At 41.5% G+C, this 16,501-nt stretch overlaps 1 protein-coding gene across 2 annotated transcripts in view; it reads right to left on the minus strand.

The window, feature by feature from the left end:
- LOC122640424 (protein SCAR3-like) overlaps positions 1-15,761 on the minus strand; it is a 39,522-nt gene extending 23,761 nt beyond the window's left edge. For both annotated transcript variants that reach the window (XM_043833613.1, XM_043833612.1), the window contains exon 1: positions 15,343-15,761. In XM_043833613.1, the coding sequence (XP_043689548.1) occupies positions 15,343-15,497 (155 nt within the window). In that variant the 5' untranslated portion in view covers positions 15,498-15,761. The remainder of the gene's footprint in view (positions 1-15,342) is intronic.
- Between the last annotated feature and the right edge of the window lie 740 nt (positions 15,762-16,501).

Raw genomic sequence — 16,501 nt, forward strand, 5'->3', positions numbered from 1 at the left:
CAACCTAGTTCAACATGACAGGACAAAGCATGTTGAGGTTGACAGACACTTTTTTAAGGAGAAAATAGACTCTAAGGCTATTTGTACTCCCTTTGTGAAGACAAATGAACAAGTGGCTGATATCTTCACCAAAGGACTTGGCTCCAATCACTTTAGTGTTATGTTAGACAAGCTGGGTATGTATGACATATATCACCCAGCTTGAGGGGGACTGTTAAGAATGGCTGTATTGTATCAAGGGTATATGTGTAAATATCCCCTTATATTATTTTCTTATTTTTTGTCATTTGTATAAGGCCAAGGGCCTAGGTGTAATTTACTATTCTTTTCAATATAAGCATGTTAGTCTCTAGGTTAGAGACAGAACACTTGAACACCAAAACCGTGGCTGCTCTCTTCTCTTTCTTCTCTTCTCCTTCTTCAACCTAAAATCTATCATAAACATGGTTTCAAAGGCCTTTGCTGATAAGGCAAAGCTACATTCTGAGAAACACCCGCAGCCGTGCAGAGTTTCCCTGCTAAATGGCAACACAATGGAGGTGAATCAGTGGTGTTCAATAACCTTGAAACTTGGTCGTTTTGATGTGGTAATTTGGTGTGATGTCATCCCCATGAAGTTAACTGATGTACTTTTGGGATAGCCTTGGACGTATGACAATGACATATTGTTAGCTGCACAAAAATCAGTGCATTTTCAAATTCAAGGGCAAGTTCATCATTCTGGACCCCATCAACTTCCCTACAAAGCAAGCTAGTTCTGAGGACCAATCAAAGGAGGCTGCTTCAGAAAAGAAGGTATTGGCACTACCACATAAGGAGTTCGCGAAGAGTAAAGACTAGTCAGGACTTAGGACTGATATTGGAACTCGTCATTCAAGAAGTGGCCCCTCCAAAAGAAGTTAAACTTCCTAAGCCGGTACGGACCTCTTGTCACACATCTCAGACTTAGTGCCTGAGGAGCTGCCAAATGAACTACCACCGATGCACGACATCAATTTGGTATCCAATTAAGTGTTTCCCAACTTACCAACCTACAGACTGAGCCCCACAAAGCATATGGAGCCGAACTGTCAAGTAGATGATTTGCTGAGAAAGGGCTTCATGTGCAGTAATAGCACATCCTCACACCAAAGAAAGATGGTATGTGGCCAGTAGAGCCATAAACAGGATCACCGTCAAGTATCGGTTTCCTATTCCCCGACTTGACAATTTGCTAGACATGTTGGCCAATGCGAAGGTCTTCTCCAAGATAGACCTCAAGAGCGGATATCATCAAATATGCATCTCCCTAGTCGAAGAGTGGAAAACCGCCTTTAAAAACTAAGGATGATCTGTACGAATGGAAGGTTATGTCTTTTGGTCTCACCAATGCACCTTCATGCATGCGATGACTCAGGTACTGCGTCCCTTCATTGGTAAATTTTTTGTTGTTTACTTTGACGACGTTTTGATATGCAGCAAAAAGGAGGGCCACCTGGACCACTTGAGAAACAATACGAATACTTCAGGCAGAGAAACTTTATATTAATCAGAAAAGGTGTTCTTTTAAGCTGCCCAAAGTTATATTCCTTGGGTTCATAGTATCACCAAGTAGCGTTGAACAGATCCAGAGAAAGTTAAAAGTACTTCAGACTGGCCAGCACTTAAGACTCTCACCGAAGCTAAAAGCTTATACGGCATGGCATTGTTTTATCACAGGCTCATCCGATATTTCAGCACCATTATGGATCCTGTCACAGAATGTATAAAACCAGCAGGGGTAAATTTGAATGGACACATGACTCATAGTTGTCAAGGTGTCGGCGACGCCTTGATCGCCTAGGCGGGCACCTTGTTCGCCTGGTTGGTGTTGCCTTGAATTTTGGCCCTCGCCACCGCCTTGGGTCGCCTAACCGGCGTGACAACTATGCGCATGAAGCCACTAAGACCTTCGAGCGTGTCAAAAAGAAGATGACCGAGGCCCCTGTTCTACAGCAACCCGACTTTAGCAGAGTATTCGAGGTGGCCACTGATATGCAAGGAGGACATCTTATTGCCTTTATAGTGAAAATTGATGACACCAAGACTAGCCGACTAGGTATGCACATATGACTTGAAGGTGTATGCAATAGTGCAACTACTCAAGCATTGGCATCATTTTCTAATTGGCAAGGAATTTGTCCTGTTCACTGACCAATAAGCCTTAAAGCATCTTCATTCCCATAAAACGATCAGTAATCAAGATGCCAAATGGATCACCTATCTTCAGTATTTTACTTTATACTGAAGCACAAGACCGGTAAGGGGAACTCACTAGCAGATGCTTCAAGATGCAAGGTGTTGACTCTACACACTTTCTTGGCCCATGCTATGGACATTGACCACATCAAGGCTGCATATAGAGCAAATAAAGATTTCTATTCCATCTACCAGACATCACAGCAAGGTGAAAGAGATTCCAAAAATTCTATCCATGGACATCATTTTATATAGGGGGTAGTGGAGGACTCGGTGGACACTCTGGGGAAGATAAAACCCTTCTACAAGTTGTTGAAAGATATTATTGGCCACGGTTACAAAAGGATGCTGAGCATGTTATTCAAAGATGCCAAGTTTGTCAATTAGCAAAAGGGACCAAACAGAATACAGGTTTGTACTCTCCACTACCCATTCCCTATGCATCTTGGCGAGATATAAGTATTAAGTATGAACTTCGTGCTCGAGTTGCCAACTACTCGAGAAAGGCAAGACTCAATACTAGAGGTGGTGGACTGTTTCTCAAAGGCAGAACACTTCATCCCATGTTGGAAGACCTTTGATGTGAGTCATGTAGCGTCTATCTTCTTTAAAGAGGTTGTGTGAATACAGACTTCTCGACTCAATTGTGTCAAACAGGGACATCAAATTCATGAGATATTTTTAGAGAATATTATGGATGAAGACAAATACTAAGATCCAATTCTCTGCAGTCCATCATCCACAGACTGATGGACAAACTTAGTCAACCAAAGTTTGGGAAATTTGCTACGGTGTCTTGTTCGGGATTATGGGAAGACTTGGCCTTCTATTTTGGACATAGCAGAATTTGTATACAATAGTTCTGTCAACCGGACAACTAGCCCCACACCATTTGAGATTATTCTTGGAATTCAGTCCGAGCGACTAATTGATCCAGTACCACTTCTAGCACATGCACACATCAACATTGAGGCTGATGAGTTCCTACAACATATCATGGAAATACATGGATGTACATAGACGGATAGCCATTAGCAACGATGCCAATAAAGCTGCAGCTGACTACCATCGAGGTAAGTGGCGTTCAAACTGGGTGACATGGTGATGGTATGTATGCTCCAGAGAGGTTTATCCTGGGTGCAAACACAAACTTTACCCGCAACGTATGGGTCCCTATAAGGTCCTTAAACGAGTAAAATCTAATGCTTATGTGCTAGAGACATCAGAATGCATGGCCATGAGTAATGCATTCAATGTGGCTGATTTGACTATCTATTTGGGACATCACTCTGATGAAGGAGATTTGGAGCACATGTTGAAGTTGCCCCAAATGGCACCACCGGACACCGGTTGAGGACGAGATTAAATAAGTATGGGATGAAAATTACACTATGACTAGACATGGCAGACGCTACCATTCTTTTTTGGTCAAGTAGAAGGACGCCCAAGGACTGATATTACTTGGATCCATGCGGATGATTTTAAATGGCTTGACCCTGCCTTGTATGAGAGTTATATGTCATTTATTCATTCCTCGAGGATGAATGTTTCCAAGCTGGGGAGACTTAATGTAGAGCTCAAACAGTACCAGCGTTGGAGAAGAGACAGTTTTAAACTAAGGCCTAAAATCAGAATATGAGTTCAGTTAATGCCCCTGGTTCAAGCCAGGGCTAGTCTAGCTTGCGTGGTGGCCTTGGTTTAGTTTCTAGAAGACCTATGTGAACCCCGGTATGAAGACAAATTACTGGAATATTCTATTATAGGCTGCTACTACTCTAGTTTCTAATTTTGTAATAGTTTCTTAGTTGTTAAGTCAATCGCTATTTAGTAGTCGCTATTTTGATCCTTTCTTTTTTGTGTAGTAGCTATTAGACCTCGCTTCTAGAAGGATTACCATTTTTTATATTACTTGGAAGCCAAGTGCTATCACACGCATGGGGAGTTACTAATTTTTGTAGCCAGCTATCATATATTATAAATACTAGGAAGGGTTGTTCAGTCGTCACAATTTTGACTACTCAATTCTATGTCATCTTCATTGTGAAGTTGGTAATGTAGGACAGATTTGGAAGCTTCAACTAAGCCCAGAACAAGATCTTAAATGAGGGAATGAATCACACTTGATAGATACGCAGGCTGTAGTGAAGCTGATGGGATAAGGGTATGAAACAGAATAGAAGAAAGTCAGGTCGTAGGCAGCAGTTAGGGACTGGGAATAAGACAGGGATGTAGAGGTATAGGTCTGAAACAAAGTAGGGTTTAATGCCAAAGGCCTCTATGCAACAAGCAGGTTCAAGCCCTCCTACTGATTTCATAAACTGGGCTGAAAACTGCAGGATCGATCCAGGGGACAGGCTGAGAGGGTAGAGGGGAACATCAGCGGCAGATCCACTTGCCTAAAGGGTCTGAAAATTGTATCCAATGACCCACTCAAAGGGGGTGAAACTTGAACAAAAGATGGAGGTTAGTTGATGGTTGTATAAGGCTGGGGGTTGAGGTGATGGAATTAGAAGGTAAGGGACAGAATTAGAAACTAACCAGAGGTTAGGTCTGAACTTGCAACAGTGAGTATGGAGAGTTGAAGACAACCTTCAAACAGTCTTAGAACAGCATAGGAATGAAGAAAACAAGTTGATAACAGCCTCCTGGGCTTCCCAATGCAAGGAGTCGACTGGATTGAACACCAGCCCCTTCCACCTTAGATCAAACACTAAGGAAACTCCATGGGGAGCAAGCAAGCATGCAGACAGAAGCAATAATTTGAAGTAGAAATAGTGGGCTCCTTGTGCCGTCTTGGGTTGCTTTATATAATAATAGAAGGGAGCAGAAGTGGTCCAAAATTAAAAGATTCCCTGTCGTAATATGGGTACAAGGGTAGAACTGTCATAAGGGTATTTTGGTCTTGTACCTTATTCTGGAATGTCCCTCTATTCTATTATAAATAAAGTTGGCTTGTGTCACATTGACACAAGTCATTCTCTCCATTCTAATATTTCATCATGGTATGAGAGCTAAGAATCGACCTAGGGTTTCGTGTCATGTGTAAGAGACCACTGGCAGCCATCTCTCCAAAAATCGCAGCACCACCACTTCCGCCTCCACCACCTCTTTCCGTCTCTCTCTCTCTCTTCTCGCAAACCTACCACCACCTCCCTCCCAACTTTTTTTCTTTTTTTCCCTTTTTCCCTTTCCTTGACCTCCTTTCTTTTTCCGCCTCCACAGCCACCGCCGCAGGGTTCCTTTTTCCCTGCCTCCCATCTTTCGCCTCCCTTGGTGGTGAGTGTATCCTACCATGGGCCCCTCTTCATCTCCTATTATGTGGTAAAATCTCCCATTACACTTAGATTTTTTTATGTGCTTCTTTTGTGAGTGAAGCTTTATGAAATTTTTTTCTCTACGGCCATTTTTGACGATGAAAATTCTGCCATCTCTTCTGGACAAGGGGGAACCTCTGTGCATCGTGAGAAGGATTTCCCTAGTTTCCAGACTACTTCTATTAAACTGGATGGCAATAATTACCTCATGTGGTCGAGGTCTGTTTCGCTTGCCGTTGGTTCCCGTGCTTTGAAAGACCATCTGATGGGTACCACTGCTCGTCCAACTGTTACAGGGAAGGCCCAGGATAAGTGGGATCTTGATGAGTGCCTGGTGATGTCTTTTCTCCTTAGTTCTATTGATCCTACGATTTCTCAAAGTTATCTGTTATTGGAGACTGCTGCCGAAGTCTAGAGTGTTGCCAAAGGAACCTATTCTAAGGTTGGTAATGCTGTCCAGTGCTATGAACCCCATCGGAAGATACATAAGATGGAACAGAAGGATCTTACTCTTAGCCAGCACTACAATGCCATGAGAGGTATCTGGCAAACCTTGGATTTTTATGGGAAGTTTACTGCTACGTGTCAGGCTGACACTATTGCCTACCGCCAATGGGAAGAAAAGCTTCGGGTGTATGAATTTTTGGCCGGACTGAACATGGAGTATGATCCCATTCGTGCACATGTCTTGAATAGGGATCCCTTTCCAACCCTTGCCCAGGCATATGCTATTGTTGCTTCTGAAGAAAGCCGACGTGAGGCTATGGTACACCCTCCTACTATGGAGCGTGCTGCCCTTTATACGGCTCCCTCTAAAGGGGCTTTGACTACCTCTGCGGCTTCTCCTGCTATTGAGCCTCGTGGTTTTGCTGCCCCATCTGGGCATCCTCCTATTAAGTGTGATTACTGTGGGAAAGAGTGTCACACCAAGGATCGTTGTTGGAAGCTTCATGGTCGTCCAACTGAGTCCCATGGGCGTGGTCAGCCGAAATTTGGAGGAAGTGCTGCCCATCAGTCCATCTTTGAGGATGATTCTTCCAGTACAATCAGTACACCTCTCTCTACCGATGAGATGACCCACCTGCGGAGTTTGATGTCAAGGTTGGAATCTACTACTTCAGCTCCTTCGGCCCATGGCCCATGCTAGTGTTGCCTCTGCCAATCCTTCTACAGGTATTTTGCTTTGTGGTCAGAGCTCCTCTGTCAAATCCATTTCTTGGATTATTGACTCTGGCGCTACTGACCACATGACAAGTTCTCCAAAACATTTTTCCCAATATTATCCACTAGCTGGTAATAATAAAGTTCGAGTTTCTAATGGATCCTTTTCTCCTATATCTAGCAAGGGAGTTATAAAATGTTCACCTTCCCTTTCTTTGTCTTCTATTCTTCATATCCCACATTTTTCTACTAACTTGTTATCCATTAGTAGCATTACACGTGAGCTCAATTGTAAAGTGACTTTCTTTCCTTCTCACTGTGTATTTCAGGACTTGGAAACGGGTAGTACGATTGCATGTGGTACGATAGAAGGTGGCTTGTACCTGTTAGAGCAGCCTCCTACTGCACTATCTACCGTGGTTTCTCTCCTAGGATCTAGATCTAAAGCACTTGCTGATTTACATACGTGGCATCATCGATTAGGACTCCCACCGCTAAGAAGTCTTACTAGTTTATTTCCTAGTTTTTCTAAAGATTGTAATTTGAACAATTTTCATTGTGATGCTTGCATTTTTGCAAAGCAAACCAGATTCACCTACCCTGTGTTGGATAATCGAAGTTTAATTCCTTTTAGTTTAATTCATTCTGATGTGTGGGGCCCTGCCCGTGTGGTTTCTTCTTCTGGTTTTCGATGGTTTGTGACTTTTATTGATTGTTTTAGTCGAACTACTTGGGTTTATTTAATGCATCAGAAAAGTGATGTTTTTTCTATTTTTCAGCATTTTCACAACTTGGTTTCAACACAGTTTGATGCAAAAATCAGAACTTTAAGGTCTGATAATGGCACTGAGTGTTCAGTTAGGGTGTTTCAATCTTATTTTTCTGCCCATGGGATTGTCCACCAGACGTCCTGTGTTGATACTCCACCTCAAAATGGAGTGGCAGAGAGGAAGAACCGACATCTCCTTGAAGTTGCTCGGTCTTTAATATTTGCTATGAATGTCCCTGTTTGGTTTGGGGAGATGCTGTCACCACGGCAGCCTTTCTTATTAATAGGATGCCATCTCGTGTCCTAAATAATAAGAACCCCATTGAAACTCTTCTAGGTAGTGTCACTTTCCTTGTTCCACCTAAGGTTTTTGGCTGTGTTGCTTTTGTTCGAAATCATCATGTGCATGGGAAGTTAGACCTCAGGGGTCTTCGGTGTATTTTTTGGGGATACTCAACTACCCAAAAAGGCTATAAATGTTACCATCCTTCTTCTAGGAAAATTTTTGTTTCCATGGATGTTATTTTTCAAGAAAATATCCCCTTTTACCCTGTTCCTCTTCAGGATGAGTCTATTCACCAGGAAGAGGTCCTTCAAATTCTCTTACATCTGTCTTGGGAAGAACAGGATGTTCTTGAGGATGGGGTTACTAGTCAGGAACAGCAAGGTGAGGTTTCTGTTCAGGGGGAGACTCTTGTGTCCTCTACTATGCCCACTGAACCCATTATTCAGCCAAGTAATCAGCAAGGTAATGAAAAAAAGGTTCAGGGAGATAAGTCACTACTGACATATGACAGGAAAGAAAATCTTGACCAGAACAGGCCCACTACCATCTTTCCTCTAAAATTGACTGCAGAGGTTCCAAGTTCTACTAACTCTAAACCCTCTGGTAAGCTTTCATCTGTTCCTCCTTCTGATTATGATCCTACTCTTGATCTTCCTATTGCTACTAGGAAAGGTAAACGTAGTTGTACTTAGCACTCAATTTCAATGTTGTTTCTTATGACTCATTATCTCCTACTTTTCAGACCTTTCTTGCTTTCCTGTCTTCTATGTCTCTTCCTAACTCTTGACAGGAGGTAGTGGCACACTCGGATTGGAAAGAAGCTATTAAGGAAGAGATGAGAGCCCTTGATAAAAATAACACGTGGGATTTGGTTCAGCTTCCACCGGGAAAGAGAGCTATAGGGTGTAAATGAGTGTTTGCAGTTAAACATAAGGCTGATGGGAGCATTGAACAACACAAAGCCAGGCTGGTTGCTGGAGGCTTCACCCAGACGTATGGAATTGACTATCAGGAGACGTTTGCTCCAATGGCTAAGATGAACACTGTGAGGGTTCTCCTGTCTTATGTAGTAAATCAGGGATGGAACTTATTTTAAATTGATGTAAAAAATGCATCCTTGCTTGATGAGTTGACTAAGGAGGTCTACATGGATATTCCACCAGGATTTGATTCTCCAAAAACTCAGGGAAAGGTGTGTAAGCTCAATCGAGCTCTTTATGGGTTGAAGTAGTCTCCCCGGGCATGGTTTGGTAGGTTTCATAAAGCAATGGTCTCCATTGGGTTCAAGCAGAGCAATGCAGATCACATGCTATTTATTAGGAGGACTACCAAACATGTGACTATGTTGATAGTATATGTAGATGATATAGTCATCGCTGAGAGCAGGCAGGAGGAGATTGATTCTTTGAAAAAAATTTATGGGCACTGAGTTTGAGATCAAAGACCTGGGGATGCTTAGGTACTTCTTGGGTATTGAGGTTGCCTAGTCCAACAAAGGAATCTCATTATCTCAAAGAAAGTACACATTGGATCTATTATCTGAGACAAGTATGTTGGGATGCAAGCCAGCAGACACCCCTGTTGAACCTAATTGTCACCTTCGGTTAAAGGAAAGAGAACCTGTGAATAGGGAGCAGTACCAGCGACTGGTAGGACGTTTGATTTACTTATCCCACATTCTTCCAGACATTGCCTTTACAGTAAGTCTAGTAAGCCAGTACATGTATGACCCCTATTCTACACATTTGGATGTTGTCTACAGAATTTTGAGGTATTTGAAAGCTGCTTCAGGAAAAGGACTTTCTATTTCTCCCTATGGTCACATGAAAATTGAGACATATACAGATGCAGATTTGGCTGGATCACTTGATGACAGGCGTTCTACTTCTGGCTACTGCACTTTTGTTGGAGGGAATCTTGTCACCTGGAAGAGCAAGAAGCAAACTGTTGTGGCTCGTTCTAGTACAAAGGCCGAGTTTCGGGCTATGGCCTAGGGTATATGTGAGGCCCTTTGGCTCCAAGGTTTATTGCAAGATCTTGGAATTGAGGTTGAGATACATATGCGGTTTTACTCTGATAGCAAATCCACAATCAGCATCGCTCATAATCCTATTCATCATGATCGGACAAAACATGTGGAGATAGATCGTCACTTTATCAAGGAGAAACTTGATAGTGGTCAGATGTGCATTACTTTTGTTCCTTCAGATGATCAGCTTGCAGATGTTCTTACCAAAGGATTGAGTCCTAAATTATTTGTTTATGTTGTTAGCAAGTTGGGCATGATAGATATATATGCACCAACTTGAGGGGGAGTGTTGTAATATGGGTACAAGGGTAGAACTGTCATAAGGGTATTTTGGTCTTGTACCTTATTCTGGAATGTTCCTCTATTCTATTATAAATAAAGCTGGCCTGTGTCACATTGACACAAGTCATTCTCTCCATTCTAATATTTCATCATTCCCAAATTAGGAAGTTTCAAATTTGGTCCCCCTTTGCTTGGAGTACAAGGCACAATCAGTTTCTAAATTGATGTGAACTAATTGATGACAATTACTAACAATGAAAACAGAAAGTAACTACTAATAATAAAAATAGAAGGTAAATAACTTCAGCTATACTGGCCTTTGGTGGTCCCTTTATTTGTGATACAGTGGGGAAGTTGGCCTTTTGTGCTACCATCAATCATATCTGGATGGAGCGAAATATTAGGAAATGGACCTCCAACTCTAGTCGTCAGATTTGGGACTCCATCTCCTTTGACATCAAAGCAAAGCTCTCTACTACTGCCTTATGTTGTAATGTTACCCCAAGGAACAAGCACATTGTGGCTTCCTGGGGTCTCCCCCACCCCTCCTCCTTCCAGCCCCTAGCCTCCCCTGTTTGAGGTTGGGCTTGCTTGTGCTTTTGTATATTTCTTTTCTCTCCCTTTTTAGGGGTTTTGTAGTCCTCTTTCTCTTTGGTAATGAATTCTTCTACTCACCCAAAAAAAACTTCAACTAGACCACTAGATTGGACCACAACTTAAACTGAACAAACCGGTTCATACAAAGATATAGGACTTAAAATTAAGACAAAAACAACTCAACCACCCAAGACCAAAAATCGTGGCTGCTAGGCAGGAGCCTTCTTCTTCTTCTTCCTTGAAAACACCTTCAGATCTGCATCAGTAGGTAGCAACTGTTGTGAAACAGCAGCATTCGTTGGTGGTGAAGCTGTGGATTGGGTGGTGATTAAGCTACCCACAGGCCTTGGTGTTGAAGCCTTGGTCATATTTCTCTCCTCCCCTTCTATCTAGTTTCTTCTTCAAGTTTCCAGTAGCTCTCAAACTTGGGTGGATGATTTTGTGGTGGTCTACAACAACAACTCAGCCTTAGCCCAACTAAATGGGGTTGGCTACATGGATCCTTGCCCTCCAATCAGCTCTATTCGAGGTCATACTTGATACAAGGCCTAGGCTATACATGTCTTTCCTCACCACTGCTCCTAAGGTCACTTTAGGCCTGCCGCCTGCCCCTGGCTCTTTTAGTTCCTTCAATCCGAATCAAATCACTCCTCCGTACTGGAGCATCCAAAGGCCTATGTTGAGCATGACTATGCCACCTCAAACAACTTTCTCGTAGCTTATTATGTATCGGAGTTACTTCCAAATCAGCTCTAATATGAGCATTCTTTACTTTATCCTTCCTAATTTTGCCACTCATCCATATCAACATCCCCATCTCTGCTACACTGAGTTTATTTATATGATTTTCTTAACTGCCCAACATTCCACAACATACATCACTGACAGTCGTATGACTATCCTATAAAATTTTTCTTTTAAGTTTTAAAGGAATACGTCGATCACACAACACTCCGGACACACCTCTCCACTTCATCCGTCCTATTTTAATTCTCTGTGAAACATCATCCTCTATATCACCTTTTTATTTATGATAGAACCCAAATACCTAAAATAATCACTTCACGGAATCCCCCTCTCAACAATTTTCACCACCTCATTATCCGTCCTAATGTAACTAAAGTTACACACCATATACTCCATCTTTGTTCTACTTATCTTAAAATCTTTTGATTCCAAGGTTGATCTCCATAACTCCAATTTGGTATTAATCCCTGCTTTGGTCTCATCCATCAAAACTATATCATCAGCAAAAGGATACACCAAGGAACCTTATCTTGAATGTCTCTGGTTAAATCATCCATGAGAAGCGCAAACAAATAAGGGCTTAAAGTTGATCCTTGATGTAACCCAATTGTGATTGGAAATTCACTACCTTGACCCCCCACAGTTCTTACACTAGTCACCACACCATCATACATAGCTTTAGTTATGTCCACACATTTACTTGAAACACTTATCTTCTCTAGTACTTGCCAAATTAACTGTGGTAGTCTAATACTGCAAATTGGTTTCTGCAGATCCATCCGTTGGATCATACTGAATTTTGAAGCACATATTCTGCAGGATATCAGCCCTACTCGATCTGATTTCCAGCCCCATCTCATTGTTGGATATCAAGTTATTGGACTACTTCCAAATCAGTTTTGCTATCTATCTATTCTTTAATCACTGTGATTCTGTCCGGGTTCCTTTTTCCTAAATCTGTCTTACAGGTTAGTGGAACTCATCATTATCAGATAGAAGAACTTCTGTATATAAATACCATGACAGTGTTGCAAAGATGCCATAGAATAAAAAATCAGAAGGTTTTCTCAGATTATCTAGAATAAACAGCACATATGAAGTACAATTCTAGTGTAAATAAGGGAGTAGTTAAACTAATGTTCTTACAATAGACTGGGCATTGAATTGTTCAGGTTTAGTAGTAGGGCAGCAAACTGGTCCGATCCCTGGCCTGATGGTTGGGCTAGGAATTATTTCAAAACAAAAAGTAGGCTGTTCATCAGAAAAGGTCGACAGTCCGAATGACCAGAGCACGGTAGGTCACCAGCTCCTATGGTTCTTCAAAACCCTGGCCAAGATGACCCGGAAGGTGCAGGACAGGTTATCATTAGACCTCTCAAAAAATGCAGATATGGACCCAAGCTATCAACAAATAGAATATGTCCTTCCAAAAATTTCAGGCTCAAGCAAAATTATTTAGCCCTCCAACATTTCAGGTCAAGTCAACAAACCCTAAGATTGACCCTTGGGGTTTCAAATGGTTTCCTAGGAACAGTACAGTTTAGGGTTTAAAAAGGGGATGTGTATGGAAACAAATTCAGATAGCTTCTAGGGTTTTATGTTAGGGCTGATTGGACCAAGAACCAGACCTCTTGGGCACACTAAAAAGTTGTCTTTTCAATTATTCTCTCCATGACTCCACCTCCCCAACACCACTCCAATGTGCCCTTCTTCAGTACTTAATTAGATTGGGCCCAAACAAAGATTAAATTTCTTTTTTCAGAAATCAAATATATAATACCAGACACTGAAAACGTAATAAACATCAGAAGAGAAGGCACCATCATGATGGTTATCGCAACTGTCAGAAAAGGGTGCCAATCTGGACCCAACCTGCATCAATTCAGTACCTCTCTTTCACTTCATCTCCAATATTGAAGTCAACAAACTTTAGCCCTCTAGATCATTAACCAAATGCACATAATGAAATCAAATACTTAAAATTTTAAGGGGACAATTGGACACCATACTCTCTTCTCAACCCCCAAAGTTTTCATGACAAAGGAAAGATTACATGAAAAGGAATTTACAATTACATTCAGTATAACGGGACAACATAAACTACAGTTCACATGTCCCATTTGATCGAAGACAGAAATTGGGTAGAGAACTTTATGACTACTTAAAGGGAGGACAAATGCAAGCCCCTAAATTGATAGAATGCAACCCAGTAACATCATTTTGTTGAGTCGAGTTCATGAAAAGCTCTCCTAAACTTGCATCTGATAAATACATCAACCAGTCATTAAAGTGGTCCAAGAAAAAAAGATGTCATGATTATTTGAACACAACTTGCACTCCACCAAACAAATCATGCAAAATTCAAAATATAGAACCCACTCTTCCCAAGGAAGTTATGTCACTACTCTGTTTCACCTCTTTGTTTTGGGAAAGAAATATTATTAGAAGGGAGGAAAAGAAGCAAAACCTCAGAGACACAAAAGTAAAAGGACCATACAACTCAACAATTAAAAAAAATATTGGATTTCGGTTGCTGATGAAACTCTTATGGTTTTGTGATAAGTACAGAAATACCAACAAAATCAGAACTCATATGATTCCAATACTCAACAGACCACCATATTTCCTAAGATACCTGAGATGTCACTCTTCATGTCATGGGGTACTAGCCAAAGTAAGAACCGGCCTTTCTTCTTACGCCCAGTAGCTTTCCAAGATTTTAGCAACTCATTAAATAGCTCAGGAAGAAGGCCTCCAATATCAAAAACTCGCATAAAGCACAACCATATAGCATAGGCATATGAAAGATTTATTATTTGGCTTAGACTTCCATATCTTGACAAGCACACTTGGAAGACAAGTAGGAACACTCCTCATATGTAGTTTTGTTCATCAGCTACCTAAGTTGAAAACTTGCATCATTTGACAACTCTGTGCATCGATGTCATAAGCCCATTTGCATAGGCTTAGACCTATTTTCGTTAGTGAGTAGTCTTTGGCAGGCCTGGAATTTAGTTAAGGTGAAAATTAATGAGAAATGGCTGCCCTTTCTCATTTTAATCACTCTCTATTCTCAATTAGCAAATTATCAGACCATGATTTGTACAACCTTTCAATTATTATTTCATGTCCACATGGCCATACTTACCCCTTTATTCTTTTTATTCTAACTTCATCATCTCCCCCCTTTTTTCTAATGGATGGGTCTCTCTAATCGTCTTGTTATGGCACAGGCAATGACAAAACATTAGAAAGAAGGCATGTGTCTTGGCAGGAGACGGACTGTCATACTTCCATTGAAGAATTCAGAAAGAGAAGTCAACTATTCTTTTCAATCTAACCCTTCACTCTAGATGAAAACCTAACATTTTTCTTCATGATGCTAACTTTTCATGTTAAATGCGACGAGGAATCCAGCTTTGTAATTCGCTAGGACATTCCAACACTGGATTGACTAAATTACAAACAGAAGCATTCCATTTTCATTAGTCATGTTAGCAAATTGCAATAGCTTCTCACCGAAGACCCCGATTAAAACAAAATTTTCATTTGAAAATCCAGTACGGCCCTTATCCAGAACCGCTATTCTATCTTCATCAGCAAATCAAGAACACGTTCTCCGTTCCCCTTCTATTACTAGAAGCAAGGACTTGAAGCAACGAAAACCAACAAGAGACTAAGACAGCCCAAAGTGCCAACAACTATAGCAAAACAGAAATAACTTCTCGCTGCAAAGGTCAGATTACAAACTCTGAACGAACTAAACCACAGCAGAGTGTCACATAACACAACCACAAAAGTTCTCTGGAATCGAAAAAAATCAAATTTGTATTCTATTATACTTAATCAAATAGTGAATTAAAAACTCGCATTATCAAGAGAAACAGAGTTCAAAATGAGGGAAACATAAAGCAAGTGAGACGAAAAATAGAAAACTTACTCAGCTAGATCGCCCAACTGTCGCAAAATCCCGACAAGCCCTGAAATGGCGACTCCGTTAAGAATAGCCTTCGGATCTTCTCCGTTGGCTGCATTGTAGAGCTCTGGAGCCCCCAAACCATACTCATTCCTCACAACGACCCGAGCAAGCGGCATTCTCTCTTTCTCCCTTTCTCCCTTTCTCCTTCGGTTCTTCCTTAAATCTGAAACTGATAGAGAGGTCTTCTGGTCATGATCAATAAACAGACAAGCAGAAGAGAGCTCGAAGAAGGCATCTTATGACGTAAATGGATTAAGAAAAAAAATGGTAAAATGGTGAGGGAAGTGGAAGATTAGGTGATTGGATGTAAGCAGCTTAACTGCCGAGCAGGCAGAACAGTAGCTCTTACCCTGATCGAAGACGACGACCCTTGCCAACTCTGCAAGGCAATCTCAGCGATACATCATTACCGGTAACGACACTAGAATTTTCCTCAAATACCCATGTTGTTAAAAAATATTGGCTCTTGTGTCCCGACAAAATACAGATGTGGATGTCAGATTAGCGAAAAGTAGCCCTAGAGTGGATGCAATGGCTGTAGACGTGGCACGTAAGCGAAGGGTGTGGGTCCTATTGATAAAGTGGGGACTGGTCCACTGCCATATTGACCCTGGAGTCTTGCCCTTGGTTTTAGGAAACAATAAATGAGGGTGACTGGTGAGTTTTAGTGCCGCTTTAGTTTAATGGGGTTTGACTAATCATAAACGTGAGGGAGGTGTTTGTTTTTTTTTTAAAAAATAACTCATGCTAAGTCAAAAATAGTCGCTATACATGAAATAAGATTTAGGGTCGGTGAGGACCAGATTGACATAAGGTCGCCCGAAATGATCACTGCATACTAGGAATTTTCATTTTAAAATGACCACCGCATCTCTGAAAATTCCGTCTTTCTATGGGGTGAGAATTTTCAAGACGTGGAGGTCATTCCATACGTTCCTGTGTTTGGGCACAAGGGCAGTGTACCATGCCAACATTGAAATCACTAGTCGGGTGGCCTATATCAACATTGGAACCACTAGGATCGTGCACGCTATCATCACAGGGGGACAGGATTTTCACCTTTTCATGGGGGTGGGGCGGTTATTTTTGTCTCACCTATTGTCTAAGCACAGAGGCCATG

This window comes from Telopea speciosissima, chromosome 9 (genome assembly GCF_018873765.1).
Source record: "Telopea speciosissima isolate NSW1024214 ecotype Mountain lineage chromosome 9, Tspe_v1, whole genome shotgun sequence".
NCBI lineage: Eukaryota > Viridiplantae > Streptophyta > Magnoliopsida > Proteales > Proteaceae > Telopea > Telopea speciosissima.